The sequence below is a fragment of the Marmota flaviventris genome, chromosome 10 (assembly GCF_047511675.1).
Source record: "Marmota flaviventris isolate mMarFla1 chromosome 10, mMarFla1.hap1, whole genome shotgun sequence".
Taxonomy (NCBI): Eukaryota; Metazoa; Chordata; class Mammalia; order Rodentia; family Sciuridae; genus Marmota; species Marmota flaviventris.
In genome coordinates this window covers 6,996,761-7,017,755 of record NC_092507.1, presented here as the reverse complement: position 1 = coordinate 7,017,755, position 20,995 = coordinate 6,996,761, and the positions used below count along the sequence as shown (strand labels likewise).

General features: G+C 42.8%; 1 protein-coding gene across 2 annotated transcripts in view; it reads right to left on the bottom strand.

Moving 5' to 3' along the window:
- Positions 1-20,995, bottom strand: part of Pex14 (peroxisomal biogenesis factor 14) — a 195,168-nt gene that overhangs the window by 82,418 nt on the left and 91,755 nt on the right. For both annotated transcript variants that reach the window (XM_071617342.1, XM_027947594.2), the window contains exon 3: positions 12,408-12,492. In XM_071617342.1, the coding sequence (XP_071473443.1) occupies positions 12,408-12,492 (85 nt within the window). The remainder of the gene's footprint in view (positions 1-12,407; positions 12,493-20,995) is intronic.

Genomic DNA, 20,995 nt, shown 5'->3' with positions numbered 1-20,995 from the left:
GTGATACAGAATAAATCAATATTTATCTCCTGAATTCACTGGAAGCCCATCACTACAGTGTTTGTAAACAGTGAAAGACCCAGATCCTTTAAAAAAAAAAAAAATGGTTGACTAAATAAGTACCCTTTCCTCACATCCACATGCAACTGGCTCTATACTGAATGAAACGCTTTCCTCACCTTGTAGGCTGTATATCTAAATGGCTTTGAAATCCCAAGTTAAGCCTTCCATAAGAAAGCAGCTTACAGGATAAATGTGCTTGTACTCTGTTTGGGGGCAAATCTCTTCTATTTGTGAATTTCCCCCACTTTGGATTTCTCCACTAGCACTTATCATCCATCCATTCCCACTTTTCCCATGTGCCTTCCCTTATCACAGAGATTGGAAGGATAAAAGCTGCATTTTCCAGGCCCCTTGGCAGCTAGAGTTCTGGAAGAGAATTAGGTTCCACCAAATAGCTGTGTACTCACAGGCAATGTGGAAAGTGAAAATGAGGAAATGTGGAAAGTGAAAAGTACCTGTTTCTGCTGCCTTTGATTGTTGCAAATACCAGCCAGTGGGCAAGCAAGCTATGAGTAACACCTTGGTTTCCTACTGCAGTGCCCAGTCTCCAGCCTCTAGCTTCATGGGGTTCAAGAGGCGATTTTAGAAGTGGAAGCCTTTCAAGATCCCATTTCAAGGTACTGTCACTGTTTTCCTGGGTACCAGAAGACACCTTCAGTGGCAGCAGCAACTTCCCAGTCCCTGGGTCATAGCCCCAAGGGCGTGCTCTTGGAGTCAACAGCTCCAGGGGCAGCTCTCTGACCCCACTGCCTCACCAGGACAGGCAGTAGCAGCTCCCCTGGCAAGTCAGTTCTTCAATGTTGTGGAAATTCTTCATTCTCGGAGGTCTGGCCTAGATTTTGTTCCTTTTCACTAAGTGTGTAAGCTGTAACTTCCTGTACTAAATTCCTCTGCTCAAAATTCCTAGAGGTTCTTATTGTATGAATTTTTATACACCAATAGTCTAACTTTTTAATATAACATTACAGCAACGGACTCCGGTGGTCCACCTTCTCTATGGGGAATGTGACCTGAGACTCTCAGTGGACAGTATTAAGCCCTATGTATACTATATTTTTTTCCTACACATATATAGTTGTAATAAAATTTAATTTATAAGTTAGGCACAGTAAGAGATTAGCAACTAAGTTGAAGCACAACAATAAAAGGTGAATGTGGTCTCCTCCCCCACCAACATCTTACTGTACACTACTCACCCTTCTGTGACAATGTGAGATAGTACAATGCCTATGTGATGAGATGCAGGAGGTGAATGACACAGGTCCAGTGATGCAGCTTCGGGTTACCTGAGCACAAGTACTTCAGTACCATGACAGTTTGATAATCAGGCCGGCAACTAAGTGATGGGCACATAGGATATACACAGCAGACCCACTGGACAAAGGGATGATTTCTGTCCAAGGAAGAAGTGGAACAGCTCAAGATTTAATTATGTTACTCAGAATGGTCTGCAATTTAAAACTTATGAATTGTTTATTTCTGTAAAATTTCCACTTAATATTTTTAGTACAAAGTTAACTGCACAACTGAATTGCAGAGCAAAACTGCAGGGAAGTGGGGGCTTATGTCATCTTAGAGGATACACATTCTGTTGATGATTACTGTTGTCAATTAAGCCCTCATTTTAGTGCTAGTATTCTGCTAAGTACTTTTCATATTATTTTCATTTAATTCTGAGAAGAATTTTTTTCAGTAAATACTATCATTAACCCCATTTTACAGAAAAAGAAACCAAGATATGATGAGGTTACACATTCCATGCAATATCCAGAACCAGAAAGCAATGAAGTTGGGATCCGAAATCAGGCAGTCTACACACCACAGACTCGCCTCCCAGGCTGAAGTACTGCAAACATGACCCATTATTTAGTCACTCGTAAGACTGCTTCCATGAGGAAAATGTGATGCCTGCATCTTCCTATTTTCGAAACTCAAAATGCTGGTCTACTTATACATGAATGGTAAAAATGTAAAATGGGGGCTGGGGTTGTGTTTCAGGGAGAGCACTTGCCTAGTATGTGTAAGGCACTGGGCTCAATTCTTAGCACCCCATAAAAATAAATGAATAAAATAAAGGTTCATCAACATCTAAAAAAAATATTTTAAAAAAATGTAAAATGGTACACCCACTTTCAAAAACAGTTTGGAAAAAATTTAAATATACTCCTACCACATAATTCCACCCATAAGTATTAACTCAAAAGAAAATGAATTGTATATCCTGACAAAGACTTACACACAAATATTTGTTAACAGTCCTATTTTTGATATTCAAAAACTGGATCTCAAAGTCAAGGCAAAAGTCTGGGCAACTTAGCTATTCCCTGTCTCAAAACAAAAAAAGGGCTGGGGATGCTGCTCACTGATTAAGTGCTCCTGAGTTCAATCCCCAGTACTGCAAAAGAGAGAGAGAGAGAGAGAGAGAGAGAGAGAGAGAATGTCTATAATGGCAAAAGAGAAAGAAATTGTAGTATGGTCATATAATGGACTACTACTCAGCACTAAAAAGTAATAAACTAATGATACACAAAAAACATGGCTGAGTATCAAAATAATTATGCTGAAGGAAAAAACTAGATAAAAACAGTACATACGGTATGATTCCAATTATATAAAATTCTAAAAAAACACAAACTAATTTATGGTGATAGAAGACAAATCCATACTTGTCTGGGTACTGGGAATGTAGGGCAGGAAGAAATTCATAGGGTACTGGGTAATTAATTATCTTAATTGTGATGATAATTTTACAAGTACTTGTATATTAAATCAAATAAAGCTGCTTCTTTCTCTCTTTCTCTAGCTGCGCGCGTGCACACACACACGCGCGCACGCACACACACACACACACACACCTGGAGACTCGTGAAGCCTCCCTTCACCTCATATATCCCATCCAAAACTGAGCAGTCTAACTTATTCTTTTACTATATCTGTGGTTCTGTCCTTATTTTCCAGAAAGTTATGTGGTACAGGGCAAAGAACCCTGGTCCGCAAACATAAGTCCTACGTCTGTTTTTGTCACTGATTAGCTCTAAATTAACCTCTAAGAGCCCCAATCTGTATAATGGAAGAAAAGAGATGCTCTGAGGTCTATTAAATCATATACTCATTCATTTAACAAATATTTATTTACCTACTTACTACATATTAAGATTACAGTGAAGATGGGCTGGGGTTCTGGCTCAGTGGTAGAGGGCTCACCTAGCTCGGGCGAGTCCCTGTGTTCGATCCTCAGCACCACATTAAAAAAACAAATAAATAAAACAAAGGTATTGTGTCCAATTACAACTAAAAAATAAACATTTAAAAAAAAAAGATAACAGTGAAGAAATTAACTAAGATGTGTGAGAGTGTTTCATGAATTGCGAAATTCTTTACAAAACCATGCTATCATTTCTATTTTCCATTTCTACTGCCAAGGGCTCCCAGATCCTCTACACCTGACAACGGGCTCGGCAAGTCTTTCTTGCGGTAGCTGGTCTGACTGTTGCCAGGCCAAGTCAGTTTGGATACGCAGCCTAGAGTAAACTTCCTTAAGCAGAGTTTCACTGTATTTCAAGTGGCCCAAGTAGTACCATCAACGGTACCTGTTAACACTGGATCCTACAGCTGGCTCCTCCCTCACTAGCTAATCCACCAACCTCAACTCTTTTCCTGCTTGCAGACCCTACAAGCCACTCCTGCTAACTGCACATGTGCCTCCCTCACTAATGATGTCCTTCCGACTCTTCTCTCTCTGCCCCTCGCTTTCCTCAATGCAAAGCTCTGATCTCCTCAGTAACCTTGGAGAAGAGTGTTCTGACTAGATTCAAGACAAAACAAGCAGTGTACACATAGAAGCACTGTATTTTGGTAGAGGCCTAAATGTTAGTAATTCTGAAACTACATGTGTACTAGGGTTGAACAAATAAATTGTAAAGGGGCAGAGGGGAGAACTGAGCTCCTTTTGAAACTGTTACTGGGGTCTTCCAATTCTAGCCATCCATTCCTTCAGTCCATTCACTCATGAGACTCAGTGTGGGATGGTGCAGCTGGACACTGAAGATGCTAGTAAGAATGTTAAGACCTCTGCCCTTGAGGAGCTCGGTCTAGTGAGCAGCATTATACTCCAGCTTCCCCCTAATCTGCTTTGCTGACTTTGTGAGTGTGTGAGTGTGTGTGCGCGCGCGCGCGCGCGCGCGAGAGAGAGAGAGAGAGAGAGAGAGAGAGAGAGAGAGAGAGCAAACATGCTAGGGCTCAAACTCAGGGCCTCCAGCATGCTAGACAAAATACCACTGAGCTACACCCTCAGGCCCCGCTTTGTTGACTTCTACTGAACTACTGCTCTTTTTCATGGATAACATGGATACCATTGATAAGTACTCAGCATACATTCCTACTTCCTCCTAATGAGCTTTTGGTACTAGAAAAGATAGGTCTCCGTTTTTCTTTCATAATGTATCTAATGTAATAATACTCTGCACCAGATAGGACTGACTACCCCACCAATAGCTTAGGATATACAAAGCACCAAGTCAAAACCAAAGAGTACTATAGTACATACTTCATTTGAATACAAATCAGATCGGCTTTCCATTTATTTGAATGTTTACTTTGAATCAAAAGTTAGATTTATGAGCTGGGTGCAGTGGTGTGTGCCTATATTCCCACCTACTGGGGGAGACTGAGGCAGGAGGATCACATGAGGAAAGGAGCTCAGTGAGGGTCTGGGCAACACAGAGAGACTTTCTCAAAAAAAAATCATTTAAATTAAATTTACAAACCTATATCCATTCAAAAGATGAGATATGAAGGAAATTCTTTTAAAAAGAAAGCATGTCTTGCTAGGCATGGTGGTGCATGCCTGTAATTCCTGCATCTCTGGAAGCTGAGGCAGAGGATCTCGAGTTCAAAGCCAGCCTCAGCAAAATCGAGGCACTAAGCAACTCAGTGAGACTGTCTCTAAATAAAATACAAAAAATAGGGCTGGGATGTGGATCAGTGGCCGAGTGCCCCTGAGTTCAATCCCAGGTACCCACCCCACCACACACACAAAAAAAAGACAGAAAGCATGTCTCACATAATCAATAATCAGAATGCCCATCCCCTCAAAACCTAAATGTGCTAAGCATTAACAGCAATTTGTTGCACTTTTTTTTCTCCCTTTTTCTGGTGGGAGGAAGGGTGCTGGGGATTGAATCTGGGGATATTTTGCCACTGAGCTATATCCCCAACCCTTTTTATTTTGAGACAGGGTCTTCACTAAGTTTTTTAGGACCTCACTAAATTGCTAAAGCTGGCCTCAATACCTGCAATTCTCCTGCCTCAGCCTTCTGAGTCGCAGGGATAACAGGCATGCACCACCATTATAGGCTCTCTTTTCTATTAGTAATTTCCTTCTATATATAGTTATGTTTATATTAAAAGATAGCTTTATTTCCTTCTCTAAGAAACATAATCCCAAGAAATTCTAAGTAAGAAAAATATCCCGTAGCCTGCTCACCATACACAAAAATACTCCTTTTAGCATGGCACCATGTTCAACACTGACACATGTTCAACAATATATATCCAAGAATATCTATCAGACTATTCTTTGAAACAGCAAAAGAGAGGAATCAATCTAAATGTACACAAACTTGGGACTGGTTAAAGAAAGTATGATGCAGGCAAACCATGGAATACTATGCAGCCAATGAAAAGAATAAAATAAATCTGTATGTATCAATGAATGACAACCAAGATAAAGTGCCAAGTGCAAAGATAAAGAGGAAAATACGCCACCACTCTGTTTAAAAAGTGTTTCTATAGGGGAATAATAAATGTTAATATGATTTTATGTGGCTAGACTATTTCAAATGATACCTAACAAATTGTTAACAGCAGCATTCTCTGGAAAAGAAAATGGGGCTGCCGGTAGAAACAATAGAAACAAGAAGGGAAGACAACTTATTTTTCACTGTTCATCCTTCTTGATTGTTTGCATTTTGGCAGGGGTGGGGAGTAGTACCAGGAATTAAACTCGGGGGCACTTGACCACTGACTGAGCCCCATCCCCAGCCCTATTTTGTATTTTATTTAGAGACAGGGTCTCACTGAGTTGTTTAGCACCTTGCCTTTGCTGAGGCTGGCTGTGAACCCGCGATCCTCCTGTCTCAGCCTGATCCTCCTGTCTCAGCCTCCGAAGCTGCTGGGATTACAGACATGCACCACCATACCCAGTCCTAGCCCTTTTTATTTTGAGACAGGATCTCTAGCCCCTTTTATTTTTTAATTAATTTATTTTTTCTGTGGAGAGAGGTGAGTACCAGGAAGTGAACTCGGGTACTCAACCACTGAGCCACACCCCCAGCCCTATTTTGTATTTTATTAAGAGACAGGGTCTCACTGAGTTGCTTAGCACCTAGTTTTTGCTGAGGCTGGCTTTGAACTTGCAAACCTCCTGCCTCAGCCTGCCGAGCTGCTGGGATTACAGATGTGCACCACTGTGCCTAGCTTAATTGTCTGCATTTTTAAAAACATGTACCTTACCTTTTGAAAAAGTTAAAAAACAAAACAAAAACATAACACTAAGATACACAACAATGTTACTTTCACCACTTTATTATTCTTTGCAGTATTGTTTCAGGCACCCAAGATTAAGAAAAGAATCATTCTATGGAAAATATCAAAGTAACTGAGAAAATCCAAAAGACTCATCCCTCCCATGCTCCTCTGCCACTTCCCCAAGTGCAGGGTGAAGTGCAGGAAACTGTGGGGCTTGGCCTCCTGGGGCAGCAAGTGCCAGCAGTTCCCTCTGAATGGGGAAGCCACGACATGGCTACTGCCAGCATTCAGCTGGTCTAGCTGCTGTAGGTCTTATCCTGGATGCTGAGAAAAATATGTGGAGTTCAGACAAGTTTGGATAACAAGGAGAGCAGGAGAATTGATGGGGGGGAACCAGTCAGTGTGATGAATGGGCTGGTCCAGAACAGCAGGTGACGGATATGCAGATGCAAGACTGGCAGGGAAGGAAGATGGTCCATGCACAACAGATGGATGAAGATGCTCAATCATCCTCAGGAACAAGCATGCGGCTGCCACACCGCCCTGTCTGCTCCGGCCCAGGCTCCTGACTCACCTGCAGGATGCAACCCCCTCATCAGGACAGGGCCCATGGCAGGAAGAGCAGGAGGTAGAAGATGCCACCCTAATGCAAGCTAAACTCAGAGCCTATTGCTAGGGGTGGCCTCTTTTCACTTTGCTTTCTTCCTCCAGCTTCCAAAGACACACCAATTTTGTCTCTCTCTGTGGCTCCCACTCCTGAGGAAGGCTTTTTTACAGCTAGGGAACCTGTTTTCCAGCCCACTTCTTGCCCTCTGTCCTCTCTGTTTTCTCTTCCTCTTCACAGTTAATGATAGAAAACTTAAGTGTCCTGTTTGATTCAAGTTCATGATCAACTAGAACTCCTCAGGTAAGGATACTTGATTCTTTCAGTCATCTAAGACTAACAGAGAATTAAGGGCAATAAGAAAAGCCATTCAACTCCTACCTATTCTCAGAACAGGCACAACTTCCAAAATGACCATGATATATACCCAGTTTAATCACTCCTGCAAATATAGGAGTGCACTGAAATCCTGATGCCATAATCCAGGTCCCCTTAACAAAGGCTCAAAAGGGCCAGACGGCCCCTCACAGTGCCAACACTACTCCTTCCAGCTCAGCTGCAGGAGTTCCAGGGGAAGAGGCAACAGCCGCAGTCAACAAAAGGGTGGTGCTGGCAAGCCTTCTGCCCCGACCCCCAAGCTATCTGCTGGACCCCAGCTCCAGGAACAAAAGCATTGTAAAAAGATTTCTAGCTTCACCAAGACACTTAAAGAATTAATTATAAAGTAAAGCTGAAGGAGAAAATTAATTTTAGAAACACAAGAGGTTACTTTTTTTTTTTCTTTCTCCTGGAGATGGGGGAGGAAACACAGTTATTTTCGTTTTCATCCTTGGGGCACAAGCTGGGAGCTGTCCAGTCGATAACCTGGCCATCAGAACAAGGTTTGTAATTAAAAGGTCAGTGACCTGGAAAGCCAGGGCCCCACTCCCAGAGCTTCTCAGTAATGACGGAGCTATTAAATTAAGACTGTTATGAAATCAATGCTAAAAAAGCTTTCATGGTAACGAGATTCCATTCAAGGACATGCAAACTACCTCATGAAATGGATGTAAATGATAAAAAAAAAAAAAAGAAAGAAAAGTAATAAAAGAGAGTTAAACTGAAATCTGTGTAAGAATTTACTCCCCCTTAAAATACTCCATCGAGAGTAAGCCCTTCACCTCTATCTACTACCAAGGTTGAGACCATCAGGTTCCTTCCAGCAAGGAGGCAGTTTTGCTACTGGGTTCCGCTTCCAGGAACAGAAAAAAGATTAAGATCTAGTTTCACCTTTTAGTATGAGAAAGTATGGTGGTATGTTTTATTTGTTTAGTTTTCCTTCCCTACCCTCATCCTGTACTCAAGGACTATTTATTAGATGAAAGAAGAAAAAAAGCCCTTAACTTCAGAAGGGCACAACAAGTAAAAGTGTCAGCCAACATCACCCCCGGCCCCACTCAGCAGACTTCTGCGGGAATGTGTGCGATGCTCACCCTGCACTAGAAGCTTGCTCTGTGAATGGCATGCTAGTTAACAGATAACGCCATCCCCTCCTCACCCCGTCCTTCCTTTGGCTCACCTACATATCACCTTAACCCACCTGGTACTCAGCCTGCTCAACAAGGTTGGAAACAGACTGCCTCCAAACATTTTGGGGTTGGACAGGGTGTCAAATCAATATAAGCCTACTGATAAGCATCTCCAAGCTTCTAACTTCCTGGACTGATCCTGTTGCTAATTTTAGGGTCCTCTGGCCCCCTAGACTGCAGCTTGCTTAAAGCCCCAGATAAAATGCATGCCAACAAGAACTGTTTCTATATATAGACCAGTTCTGTGAGGGCTTAAACCCCACACACACACCCCAGTCGTCATGTGGGGCTGACTCGGCAGCTGATGATCTGCAGAATAGGGTGTCTGGAAGGAAAACAAAAACATTTATTCTAACACTCTGAAGGTGAACAGCTGCTTTTCCCTTTCATCCAAAAACTTCCTGATAAAAGGAAGAAATGCTGTAAATTATACAAAATGGCAGTACAGACTTGAAAGAAAATGATAAATGATTCTAATAACTCCATGTTTCTCATTAATGACTCCATATTCAGACTTTAAGGCATCCCAAAGAGATCTCAAAACAAAATAAGACAGACCTTTGCAAACCAATGCTTTTCCATTCCTAGCCCACTCCCTCCCCGCCACCCCCACACCCCCAATCAGAAAGCACAACACTTAACCTGTCAGTAACAGAGGCAGCATGCGGCCTGCTCCACACTGCGCTGTGGTTTCTCAATAAAACAAACTCAGCCGATGCGCCTAAAGTAACCCTCATTTTCCACTAACTGACATGCACTACAGGGACCTCAATTTCTATATTAAATATTAAATAATATTAAAAGAAAAACAAAATTGGATTTGCCTTTTCAGGACAGAGATGTTTATTAAAAAAAAGAAAGTCAAGATTATAATTCAAGTCAGTGCTCCACTGCAATTCCCTGAAGTGACATTTGCTAGGAAACGCCAAGCCCACAGTAGCTGAGAGCGCTCCCAAAGCCAGCGCCCCAAACCCACCACAGCAATGATCCTGCAGGGAGACCCCAGAGTGACGGTGCCAGAACCTTGCTCTCTCCTGCCCCTGACGGCCAGCGAGCCAACTCTCTGCCCTTCTACAACTACTGTTAGTTAGGGACAGGGTAGCTGCTCTTCCTTTGTCCCCTTCAGAGATAGTGCCAAGCTGTGCTGGTCATGTAAGCCTGACCCAAGGAATAGCGGAAATTAAAAAAGTGAAGTTTAAATCCACAGAGGGGCTTTTCTTCCCCAGACGCCAATCAAACCTTGGGATTCTCTGCCCAGAAAGGGTCCTGCCAGAACTTACCCTATTGGGATTCAACTCGGAAATGGATAATTACCAACTGAAGCAGCATTTTAGAGGATAATGGAAATGGGTGATTAGCTTCAGTGATTCTGGGTTTAAGTACAGGGAAAAACTCCCATGGTTCTCTTTAGAGAAAGAAGGGTAGGGTAGCGTCTCACGGCTCCCCAAATTCTAAAATCTCCAAGCCAAATTTGGGTCCACTCCATCAACAATATTCGTCTCCTTCAGGTCCCTGCTCACACACTACTCTCTTAGAGAGACCAACAAGCCCTGTGTGTGACCATCCCACACCAGCCCTGGTGTCCCTCATCCCCTCACTCCCTGCTCTGTCCCGTGGCACTTCCATTTGATATCCCACAGACTTCGCTGCTCCATTTGTTCACTGCCTGTCTCAGCACTGAAGCTCGGCAAGGGCAGGGATTCTATGTGTTCTGTTCTTAGTACATCCCTGTGGGGGAGAGCAGGGCATGGCACAGGGTAGCCACTCCCCTTGGGTAAACTGATTGATTAATCAGTTGGGTAAGAGCAACAAATAATAATTGCACCAAACGGTTTCCTCTCTACAGTAATTACGAGCCAAGTGACTCAAAAGAAGTATTATTTGGTCCAGAGTTTCTCTCTCTCTCTCTTTTTCTTTCCCTCTCCCAGTCAGGGATTTATTAAAATTAAACAGATTAGATGGAGCTCCTGATACTAAAACTGCTCAGCAAAGCCTGCGGTAGGGAAGTGCCGAGCAAACACCAGAGACATTTGTCTCTAAATTGCTCTAAATACCTTCTGCAAATGAAATTCTAACCCAGCTGCGTTTGAGAGAAAATGAGGACTAACTGGTCATTGTCGGTGGAAGAGAAGATCAGACAGTTATAATATTGCACAATATACTGGGCTAAGGATCTCTGGGCAACCATAGATTTTGTCTCAGGTTACCCCGGGTAATCAGCTCAGCTTTTAGGCTCAGCTTTCCCCTGCTTCAATGCTTTGATGAGAGAGCTGAAATCCCTAAGCTTTTATGATTAATTACTCCCCATAGGTACACATATTTCAAGGAAAAACTCTTTTATGGCATGATGCTTGCCGAGTGGAGAGGCCAGCCAGCACACTCCAAATTTTAATAATCTCCTAATGACGGGGTAAGTGAGACACAGCCAGAGAGCACACTACGCCCTCACCAACTCCATCACAGGGACCCAGCTTTGGGGCTGCTGCTAAGCAGCTGCCTGTGAATGAGACATTTGGGCTTACTGTGCCCAAACCTTGTGAGCAGGCCCTGGGCTGTGAGCAGGAAAAGGGATCAGCAGGATCTTACAGCACTACTTTGGTGGAACATCATGGAGCAGCCCTAGGAAATGTCACCAAAATATTCAATCATCTATTCCAGGCAAAAGTGACTGAAACATCAGAATTTCGAGGCCAACACTCTAGCTTTTTTTTTTTTTAATTTATTTTTTAGTTAAATTTAGACACAATATCTTTATTTTATTTTTATGTGGTGCTGAGGATCAAACTCAGTGCCTCACGCATGCTAGGCAAGTACTCTACCTCTGAGCCACAACCCTAGCCCCCTCCAACACTCTAGCTTCTAAAGAAAAAAAAAAAAAAAACAGGTCTTTTTAGGAGGGGGGGAGGCTTGCTTTTCCCCTCTTATGTTACATAAAGGCCTTTAAACAACTTCCAAGATTTCCATAAAATTAAATATTCCAAGAATGAAAATTCCAGCTTCTTTTTTGTTGGTTAGTTGGTTGTTTTCATTTCACGAAAAAGAAAAATATCCTAAATTCCTACAGAACCAGAATAGATTCTGTCTGTTTCAGACAATATTGAATATGTCAGTATCCATTTTATTCCTGCTTACAGAAGTACCATAAACCAGTAATTTACCACTTCAATTCGCAAATCAGACTGACCCAGAGCTTGACCTTAACCTGACCTTGTTCAGTCAACTTGTTCCCCTTGTCCTTCACTTTTTTCTTCCTCATTCCTTACTGAAGAAGCTGGCCTCCTAGAGCCAGGTTTCTGCAGCCTGGGTTGCTGACAGAAGATGGGACCAGAAAGCAGAAGTCTTCCAGTCTTACTCAACAGACCAATTCTGCTATGAAGGCTCCCTCTGCCAAGCTGGTCTTGGCCTTATAGCTGGTGCTTAATTAACCAAATCATGTAACCTCTTTGCTCCACTGCTAGGAAAGAAATCTGCATTCCCCAAGTGGGGGTCGTCTCACTCTCACTCTCCAGGCTTAGACAAGAGGACTTCCCCAGGCAGGCTGAAAGCCTTCATCTCCACAGCACCCACTTCCGCATTACAGCCTCACCCGCCCCATCCTCAGCCCCTTTCTGCAGGTCACTCTGCCTGGCTGGGGAAACCTGTACCTTTCTTCTTAAGGAATGCTCTCCTGGTCGCAAGTGGACTCTGGCGAACCCGGGAATTCTGTAGAAACTTCACTGCTGTGGCAATCTGGTGGGGAAGATAAAACAGAAAAGAGTTAACTTCAACAGTCTGAATTTCAAGATGAAAATCCTCAAGTTCCCAGGGCCACAGAAACAAGTGTACGACTATCATAAAATGTATAACTAGTTATTTCTTAGGTTTAAAAATGACCTAAATGTAAGATCAGGTCATTCCCAAGTCTTCCTGCATCTGAGTGATCAAATATAACCCCTCAGCTTACATTCTCAGACCTGCAGTCTGTCTTTCCTGTCTTCCCTGTTCAAGCTGTTTTTTTGGCCACTCACCCAGTCACTACCCTTGTGCTATGCAACCCTCTTTCTGAAGTCCTCCCTTTCCCACCTCTACCCGACTATGCCCCCCCCCCACACACACACACCCACCACCACCACCACCACAGCAGTCCTTCTAGAGCCTGTTCTGATTCCTCGGAGCATTCCCTAAATAAGCAAGCTCTCTCTCATCTCCCTCTTCTCATTCCTCAGTGCTGTGGTGTGTGCAAATAACTGAAGGTGTGATAACACTGTCTTTGAATATCAGGCTGCCTCCCTGGCCACACTGTGAGTGAGTGCTGAGCACTTACCGGCCAAAGAGGACTGTATAAGAGATGACACATGTAGCTGCCACACCAGTCCCTCCTGTGCAGCACAGCTGGAAGAGCCATCAAAGGGCAAAATTTGGGGTTCCCTGGCTAAATGCTGTAGACTAACAGATCATCTCCCTACCTCTGGTGAGGAATATTATTTAATGAAATCTTGTCTACAAATAAGCCAAATAGGGGATGGAAGGGAGACCCTAAAGGCATTAGTCTCCACTGTCCCTCAGCACCCTTGAGGCACACATTCACATGGCCTTCTGCCGCCCAAGACGCAAGGATGGGAAGCACCAACCTGCCCCTGGGAGGAAAGGGGGCTGTTTTGAATGAATGGCTCTGTTCAACTCGTGAAAACCAAAAGAATAATGGTCTCCTGTTACAGGTAAAGCCAACAAGCCCCGCAGTTGACTCTTAAGCCTTTGAAAGAAAACACTTCTCAGGAGGCAGATATAAAGAAGTTTTCTGTGATCCTTAAAAATAAGGGAGCAACTGTACAGCAATTCAAACAGCACTGGGACTGCAGACAAAATGCAAGTTATACATCATCTTCTTCCCCACATTTTAAATAAATTTAATCCTGAGAGCAGATAGAACAAAAGATAGGAAGGTAATCAGAAAAGGGGTCGGGGCAGGTGCAGAAAATTCCCTTATTTTCCTATAACCTCTCTGTGGGAGGCTCACCCTAGACTTCTTCCTAAAGGATGAGCTCAGTGTCCTGACCTTCCTGACCTGGGCCTGTCACCCATAAGACATACTAATATTCCTTGACAGCCACAGTCATCTCCCTACAGTTCTTATCTGTCCTCCAACATTGCAAATTCACTGAACATGTTCACAAACCGCAAAAACAAACAGACAGTTCTGGACTAAAGAAAGATCAATGCCTGCCCTTCTAGAATCCCAAAGTTAAATGCCCACCCCTCAGCCCCTCAACCAGATGGCCTCAGGTTGCACCAAAATCAAGCAAAATCTAACAACATCTATAATAGTGGCTCATTTTAATGAAGAGATGGAAGAAGAGCAACAGGAAGGAAAGAAAGAGAAAAGACAAAAGGGAAGAAATAAGGAGGGAAAGGGAAAGGAGGAGGCCATAGGACAGGAGGAGACAAGACAGAAGGAAGGAGCGGGAAAAAGGAAAGAAGGGAAAAAACAAAGGAAGAGAGAGGCCCACGCTCTGTAAAGAGAAGGACAGGTACACATCACAGGCCCCGGGGGTCAACGCCAATCTGCACTGCTCAGATGGCTCTGGGATAATTGTTCTTCACCTGGAGGAAAAAATGCACCTTCAACACACAAGAAAATGACAGTATTGGTATCATGTGGCAGTCTCTGCCGCTCTGATGTGTGTACCAGGTGTCAGAGGAAATGTGGATGAACAGGTCTTAGGAAGGAGGTGCAAACAGCACAGCTTCTATCATTCACCCTCTCCCGCATCCTCCCAAAATTTCCCATGACAGAAAGAAAACAGAACCCCACTACTAAAATGCACGGGTTTCACCTTGCTTTTTTAATATAGTCCTTGGTATATGCATTTCTGGTCAGAGAGCAAAGTTCTGATGGGTTTAATGGTGCACTCAATGCAGTGCTTGGCGCATTCCATCAATTTTTTTTAAAAAATTGCATCTCTTATTTCTTTAAATACATTAATCAGCCTAGTGTAGGCAAAACGGATCCATCGGACAATGCAATAAACATGAATTATCATCTATCCAACACGCATAATGGCTTAAAAATACATAATAGCAGGTGTAGTTTAAATGATTAGTTATTACACCTGTGGTGGGTCTGATTCAATTGGGAAAAATCATCTTTAATAGGTTAAAAGGTTTAGATCACCATGCTTTCCTTAAAGTGGCTGCAGAGAGGGAATGATGGAGTGCTCTGTCATTAGTAATTCATTTAAGAAAAACGTGGGGGATATAGCAAAGAACAGCATAAACGAGCGAATCCAATTTAAACATCAGGTAAAGTAGAAAACACCTTTTAAAAAAGCAAGATAAATGAATTTGGAAGGGAGACGAAATTGACGTATTTATTTTAACGGGAATTTGACAAAGTCCCGGCACACTTCAAACTTGCAAAAATATGAACAATTTCTTTTAAAGTTTCCATTCACTAATTTCAAGTCATATAAAATAATACTGCCGAACACCTACATAAAGTGTATTTGGGGCTTGTTTATGTTCCTCTTGATCTTTGAAAATGCAGGTGACAGGCAAATCACATATTTAACAGCGTGGATATCACTATACCAGATGCAAAAATATAAAGCACCCAAACTAATAGCCTCCACATAATGTGCTGAATAAGAAAGATACCAGATAAGCAGCTACATGCAAGCATGAACATCCAAAACCTCTCTCCTCCTTTCACTTACTACTTCTCCAGTTACTCTTCACTCTCCTCCCTCCCCCACAAGACTGGGGCTACGATGGAGGGGAAGGACCTGTCCAATCTAGAATTTTATAGCTCTGTGACTCATACATGGATAGTAAAAGATTTCCCAAAATTCCTTACCCATAAAGCTAAGATCTTCACCCACTGAATAACTGACAGGGTGCTGCTTTGGGCCTTTCACCAGCCTATTGTTGGACACTTTTCATTAACTTCATAAAGCAATTCAACTGACTTTCCTCTGCAGAGGTCCAACACACACAACATGCTTTTGTTGGATTCAATGATGGGGTGCCTGCAGCCTGTCCCATATTATCATTTGATTTTCTAATTAGACGATGAATGTGACTATTCATGGGTTATATTTGTGCCCAACTAAATTACATAAATTCAGGCCAAATCTTCCGCCTCAATGTCAAAGATGTAAAACGGAGACAGGAACTTTACTGCGCATGTTGTGGGAGTGCAGCAAGCCAGGGGGAATTCTAGTGCAAAGCTGATGCCATTGTTGAGCCACTTGCTGGAGTCCATAATAAACATGGAATCGGCTCTCCTCGCCCTCCCCTTGAAAGGCTGTGTTCTTAATAAGTGCACATGGAGTTACGAGTAGCTAGTTTAATAAAAATAAGATGAACTCAGAAGAAAATAGAAGCAAAGTTTCCCACTCCCGCAACCCCTCTGGCCCTATTGTCTCTCATCCTGCCCCCACCCCAAGCAAAAGAAAACAACCCTGCCACCACAATTTTAGGAAAATTCGGTAATTTTTACTTTTTCTCACTTTAAAGGTAGAGGAAAAGACTGAGATACACAGGAGAGGAGTAAAATGTCTTTGTAATCTGTAACAATGGTTATGCTGGAGTCCCTGGGAGCAGTCTGGAAAAAAAGGGGGGGACTTCGGGTTGAAAAACATCTTTGGATTCAAGATGACTGGCCAATTGAGAGAGATTTGTGTTTGAGAGACGAGGATTTGTAACTGTATAAATCAATGGAATACAGTATACTCAGGGGTTATCTGCTATGAACTACGCACTGTTAAATGCATTGTGTGGGGTAAGTAATCCCTGGTGGGAAGAATCTAGGTTCCTGACAGTCTTCACTGAAGAGATGCTTCCTATGTGTTTTCCATTCTCCCACAAAAGACCCGCACGTCGTAATCTTCAGAGCACACACTTTATTTTCTACACGAGGGGGACAGGAGAACAGAGCCTGCCTAATAACAAACCTGGGGTTTCAGGGAGCCTTAGCACTTTGCTCCTGACATGTAAACCTGATGCATTGTCTCCAGTGACACTTATTTGGAATGCCACCAATTCCAGCACTCCTGTGTACTCTATACACATCTATCTCCTAAAATGTGAGCATTCATTAGCCATTTTAAAATATTAAAAATATTCAAAAATTAATGACACTATCGACCAGAGCCAAGTCCTTTTTAACCCAGGGAGATCACAACTAGAAGGCAAGGGAAAATGACCAAGATGAGGACCTGAAACCCCACTCCAGCATCGCGACCATGCGCTGCTCACAAGATTAAATTGCCTGTGAAAGGTTCCTCCGCTCCTGCTCTAAAGTAGAAACCCCAGAATCCTGTTAACAAGCATTAGACCAAAGCCAACTCGAGTTTTAACAAGGGTTGACTTTAAAAGCCACACAGTGCTGAGAAGGAGAGACCCTTCTTGAAGCAGAAATGCTGCATTTTAGTAAGAAATCAGTACTCTGTCAGGAGTTCCTTGACAAATATGGTCATCGGTGGCACAAGGAAATAGTTGCAAAGCAGCTGTTAATCAGAGAAACACATCGTAGAACGCTGATGCTAGCACTTGTGAAAAAATGCAACGGGCTAATTATGAAGCTATATATCTCACTAAAGAGCCTGCATTCCCTGAGATTCCAGACAGAGCACTCTCGGATCCAGGGTCCTAGGACAACAGAATTCTGGGTTTTCTGCATCCAGTTTCCTCTCTGATCTAACATTCACAGCCCAGGGCTTCCATTCTTTCTCAATTCCACACACTCTCTTTTTAGCTGGGGCACAGGCTGGGGAGAGAAGGAAAACAGGGGCAGTCACAAGTCACATTCCAAGATGCTACACAAATTTATCCAAAAAGTGACAGATCCTAAATGAGAGCATAAGAAAACTCTATGATATGCAAAAGAAAGGAAACATTGAATCACACTCTGAATGTGGCAGGAGGGCATGTGTGTGGGGGCTTCACTTGAGGAGCGGTTGCCATCAAAATCAAAAGAAATAATAAAAAGCAGCAGCAATCAGTGAACGGAGATGACTGTCTAAAATCTCAAAGAAGGAAGGGAGCTTCCAGAAAGCAGCTCTCAAGAGTGTGGAATCCAACTCAGGGAAGCCCAGGGTCTCAGAGTTGGGTAGGACGGGAAAGTGAATATGCAAAGAAGCTCAGCCAGCCAAAATTCAAATGGTCCTCTGCAAGGACAAAGAGGAATGTGCTCCCCAAAACCAGACCAGTAGGAGAGGGCAACGCAGCGCACTCAGAGCAGAACCACTGGAATGGCAAGAGGGGAATAACCTTGAGGTGGACAAGAAGCTCAGGCAGCCAAAGCATAGTGCCAAAGTGCCCCCTAGCCGGAGCCAGAGGAGGCGCAGACCAGAGGCGTCCGCTCCGCTAACTCACACAGCCCAAATTAAGTGTTTTCACTCAGGGAAAATGAAATGTTTTGCAAGATGAAACAGAATGAAAATTGAGGTTTTAGGTAATTACTAGTTGGCATTTACATATCACGGGCTGGTTCAACACCTATTCATTTTCCTCTTTTATTTTCAATTTTTTAAAATTGCTCATTAAAAATGAACAGATGACAGTGACAGGATTTTTTTTTTTTTTTTTTTTTTTGGTACTCTTTCCCCTTCTCTGAGGGTTAACAAAATCAAGAGGTACTTTTTAGCCCATTTATCTACAATTAACACACACATATGTGCACACAACACACACACTCACAAACGGGTATGTTCCATTTACATTTTGTTTACAGAAACCACAAATTCAAAACTAGTGAGTTGTACTTGAGCTAGCCCTGAACCTGGGGAGGAGTGAGCTCAAAAGTGTGTGGCACACAAGGAGTTAAAGGAAAGCCCTCTCTTTCAATTGGAATTTCCTGGTTTTGGTCATTGTGTCCTTCCCATTGTTGATTTGGGTTACAACCCTATACTAATTAAGCAAGTGGGCCCTAATTTCCTTTGTTTTACTTTCCTCTGTCCTTTTGTTTTTCATATAAAGAAATAAAATATCTCTGGTAGAAGTGCACAAGAGTTGGCATGATAGAAAATGATATATTTTAGGGTCTATTGTATGAATCTGTATTTAGGGAATTCTAAAGCATGCATTTTTGACCCTAGTCTCTCTTAAAACACATTGATATATGAAGTAAAAGCCTTTATGAAAAGTGGCAACTTCACATGAGCAAAAACTACCTTTCAGAGTGAAATATCTCTGCCATCTAAATTTTTTTTCTTGGCCCTAGTTAAAAATATTGCATGAACGGCTTGCCAGAATGTCATTGTTTTGTTATTTTATTGAAGTAGTTCTTCCAGAAATGTATGTGGATATAAAAAGCTTTTGAAACCACCACGCACTATTTAATATCAAGTGATGGTGATCTTAGGGACGGAAGGATGACTTTGGAAAGGTTTTCCCGTCCAGCCAAGCACTTTGGGTGACACATTCCAGCCCAAAGGGCGCTGCAGGGCCCGGGAGGCAGAGCTGTACAGGGGTGCTCCACTGTACCTCCACTGCAGAAGTGCTGGAGAAGACACGCTTGCTGTAGAGGAAATGAAAACCACTGCTTCTGGGTTGATGAGATCAAAGTTCCTTTTTAGGAAAGGTTGAGAAGGAAAAGGATTTTCTCCTTCAGGGAGAAAGAAAAGCAAATTTAAATGCCTTGTCCCCATGCATCCCCACCTGAATTTAGATAGCAGTCTCTCTAATTTTTGATGCAACCAACAAAGCAGTTACCCAAAGAGGGGAGAAAAAAAGGATGACATTTGCCTTTTCCTTGGCTTTGAAATCCAACTGGCAGCAAATTGTTTGAAGTCCTGTTTAGAGAAGAAACTGTAATAGCCTCCTTACTGAAAAGAGGAGGAAAATGCCATTACACACGGATCACGGTAGCAGTGACCTCCGCAGAGAAGGCAAACGAGCTGGCTGTAAGCCGGAGTTTCAGCTAGTGTGCCAGGAACAGAAATAAAAGGTTTATGTGCCAGAGTCGAGTGGCAAGAGTTGGGCACTCTGTCCCAGGAGGTACCAAGGAAAGGCAAGAAGCTCAATTTCCTAATAGTGTTTTTCGGCAGCTCTCTGACTGCTCCTTCTTCCAGTTTCCCTTGGTTTTATATTTTCAATATTCCTCTAATTTCCCTGCACTGTTAAAGAGGAAGCAGAGAGCACTGGGCTTCATGTTGTAAAATTAATGAAGGTGTCAAGCTGTTGAGTTGAATCACTCCAAAGGAATGTAATGACTCAGTGTCCAAGATGCTCCCTAGGAGAACTGTGAGCTCACACAGTGACGGTGGCTGGTGACTCCAACTCTAAAAATATGTGTTGCACAGTCCCCAGGACCTTCCTAATGAAATGATACCACTGCTTCTCATTCCTAGCCTCTTTCTCTCCACTACTAGCAGAATTTTATGCCTTCTCGAAGTTACTTCTCCACTCCTGGGCCTGGAGCACTGACTGACTTCTTTTGAAGTCAGGGCCAGAGAGAAACTGGTGACCCACTAAGCTATGGGATAATTAGGAAGAGAATAAAAGGGCTGGGGTTGTGGCTCAGTGGTAGAGTGCCTGCCTAGCATGTGTGAGGCACTGGGTTCAATTCTCAGCACCACATAAAAATAAATTTAAAAAAATAGAAAGGGAATAAAGAACAGCAGCATCCTGGACAGTGGCCACCTCAAGCATCAAGTCATCACTGAGGTCAGACACTGAACAGATGACCTCCAGAATATATGAAGCAGTGCCCCGTTCCTGAGGATTTGGCACCTTCTGCTTATAGGGCAAGATGGGCTCCTGAATTCCAAGGAAGATATGCTCCAGACCAAGAAATCTGTCCTACTGTTACCAACATGTGCCACAAAACAAAACCTCTGAGGAGTCATTCACAAGCACTCCTACCAGATATCCCATAAGAAAACTGGAGAAAAACTAAAGATTACCAAATAAATTTGAGTACAAAAAAAGAACTAAGTGGGGCCTGTGGTGTGCCTCACATTCACATGAAACAAGTCGGTGACCACCTTCTATTTTGTAAGAAAGGGGTCTCTTATGTAGATCCCACCTCTGTAACCAGTTTCAGAAGTAACTTATCTATACAAAGTGTGTAACCCAGAGAATACAAGCTAAGCCTCTAATGAAAACAAAGAAAACACCATCTTTTTTTTTTAAATACATCTTTTCAGAAGCACTGAAATAAGGACTGTGGAACAGTCAAAATTGTACCCACAGCTGGGCTTGGTGGCACACATCTGTAATCCTCGTGATTTGAGAGGCTGAGGCAAGAGGA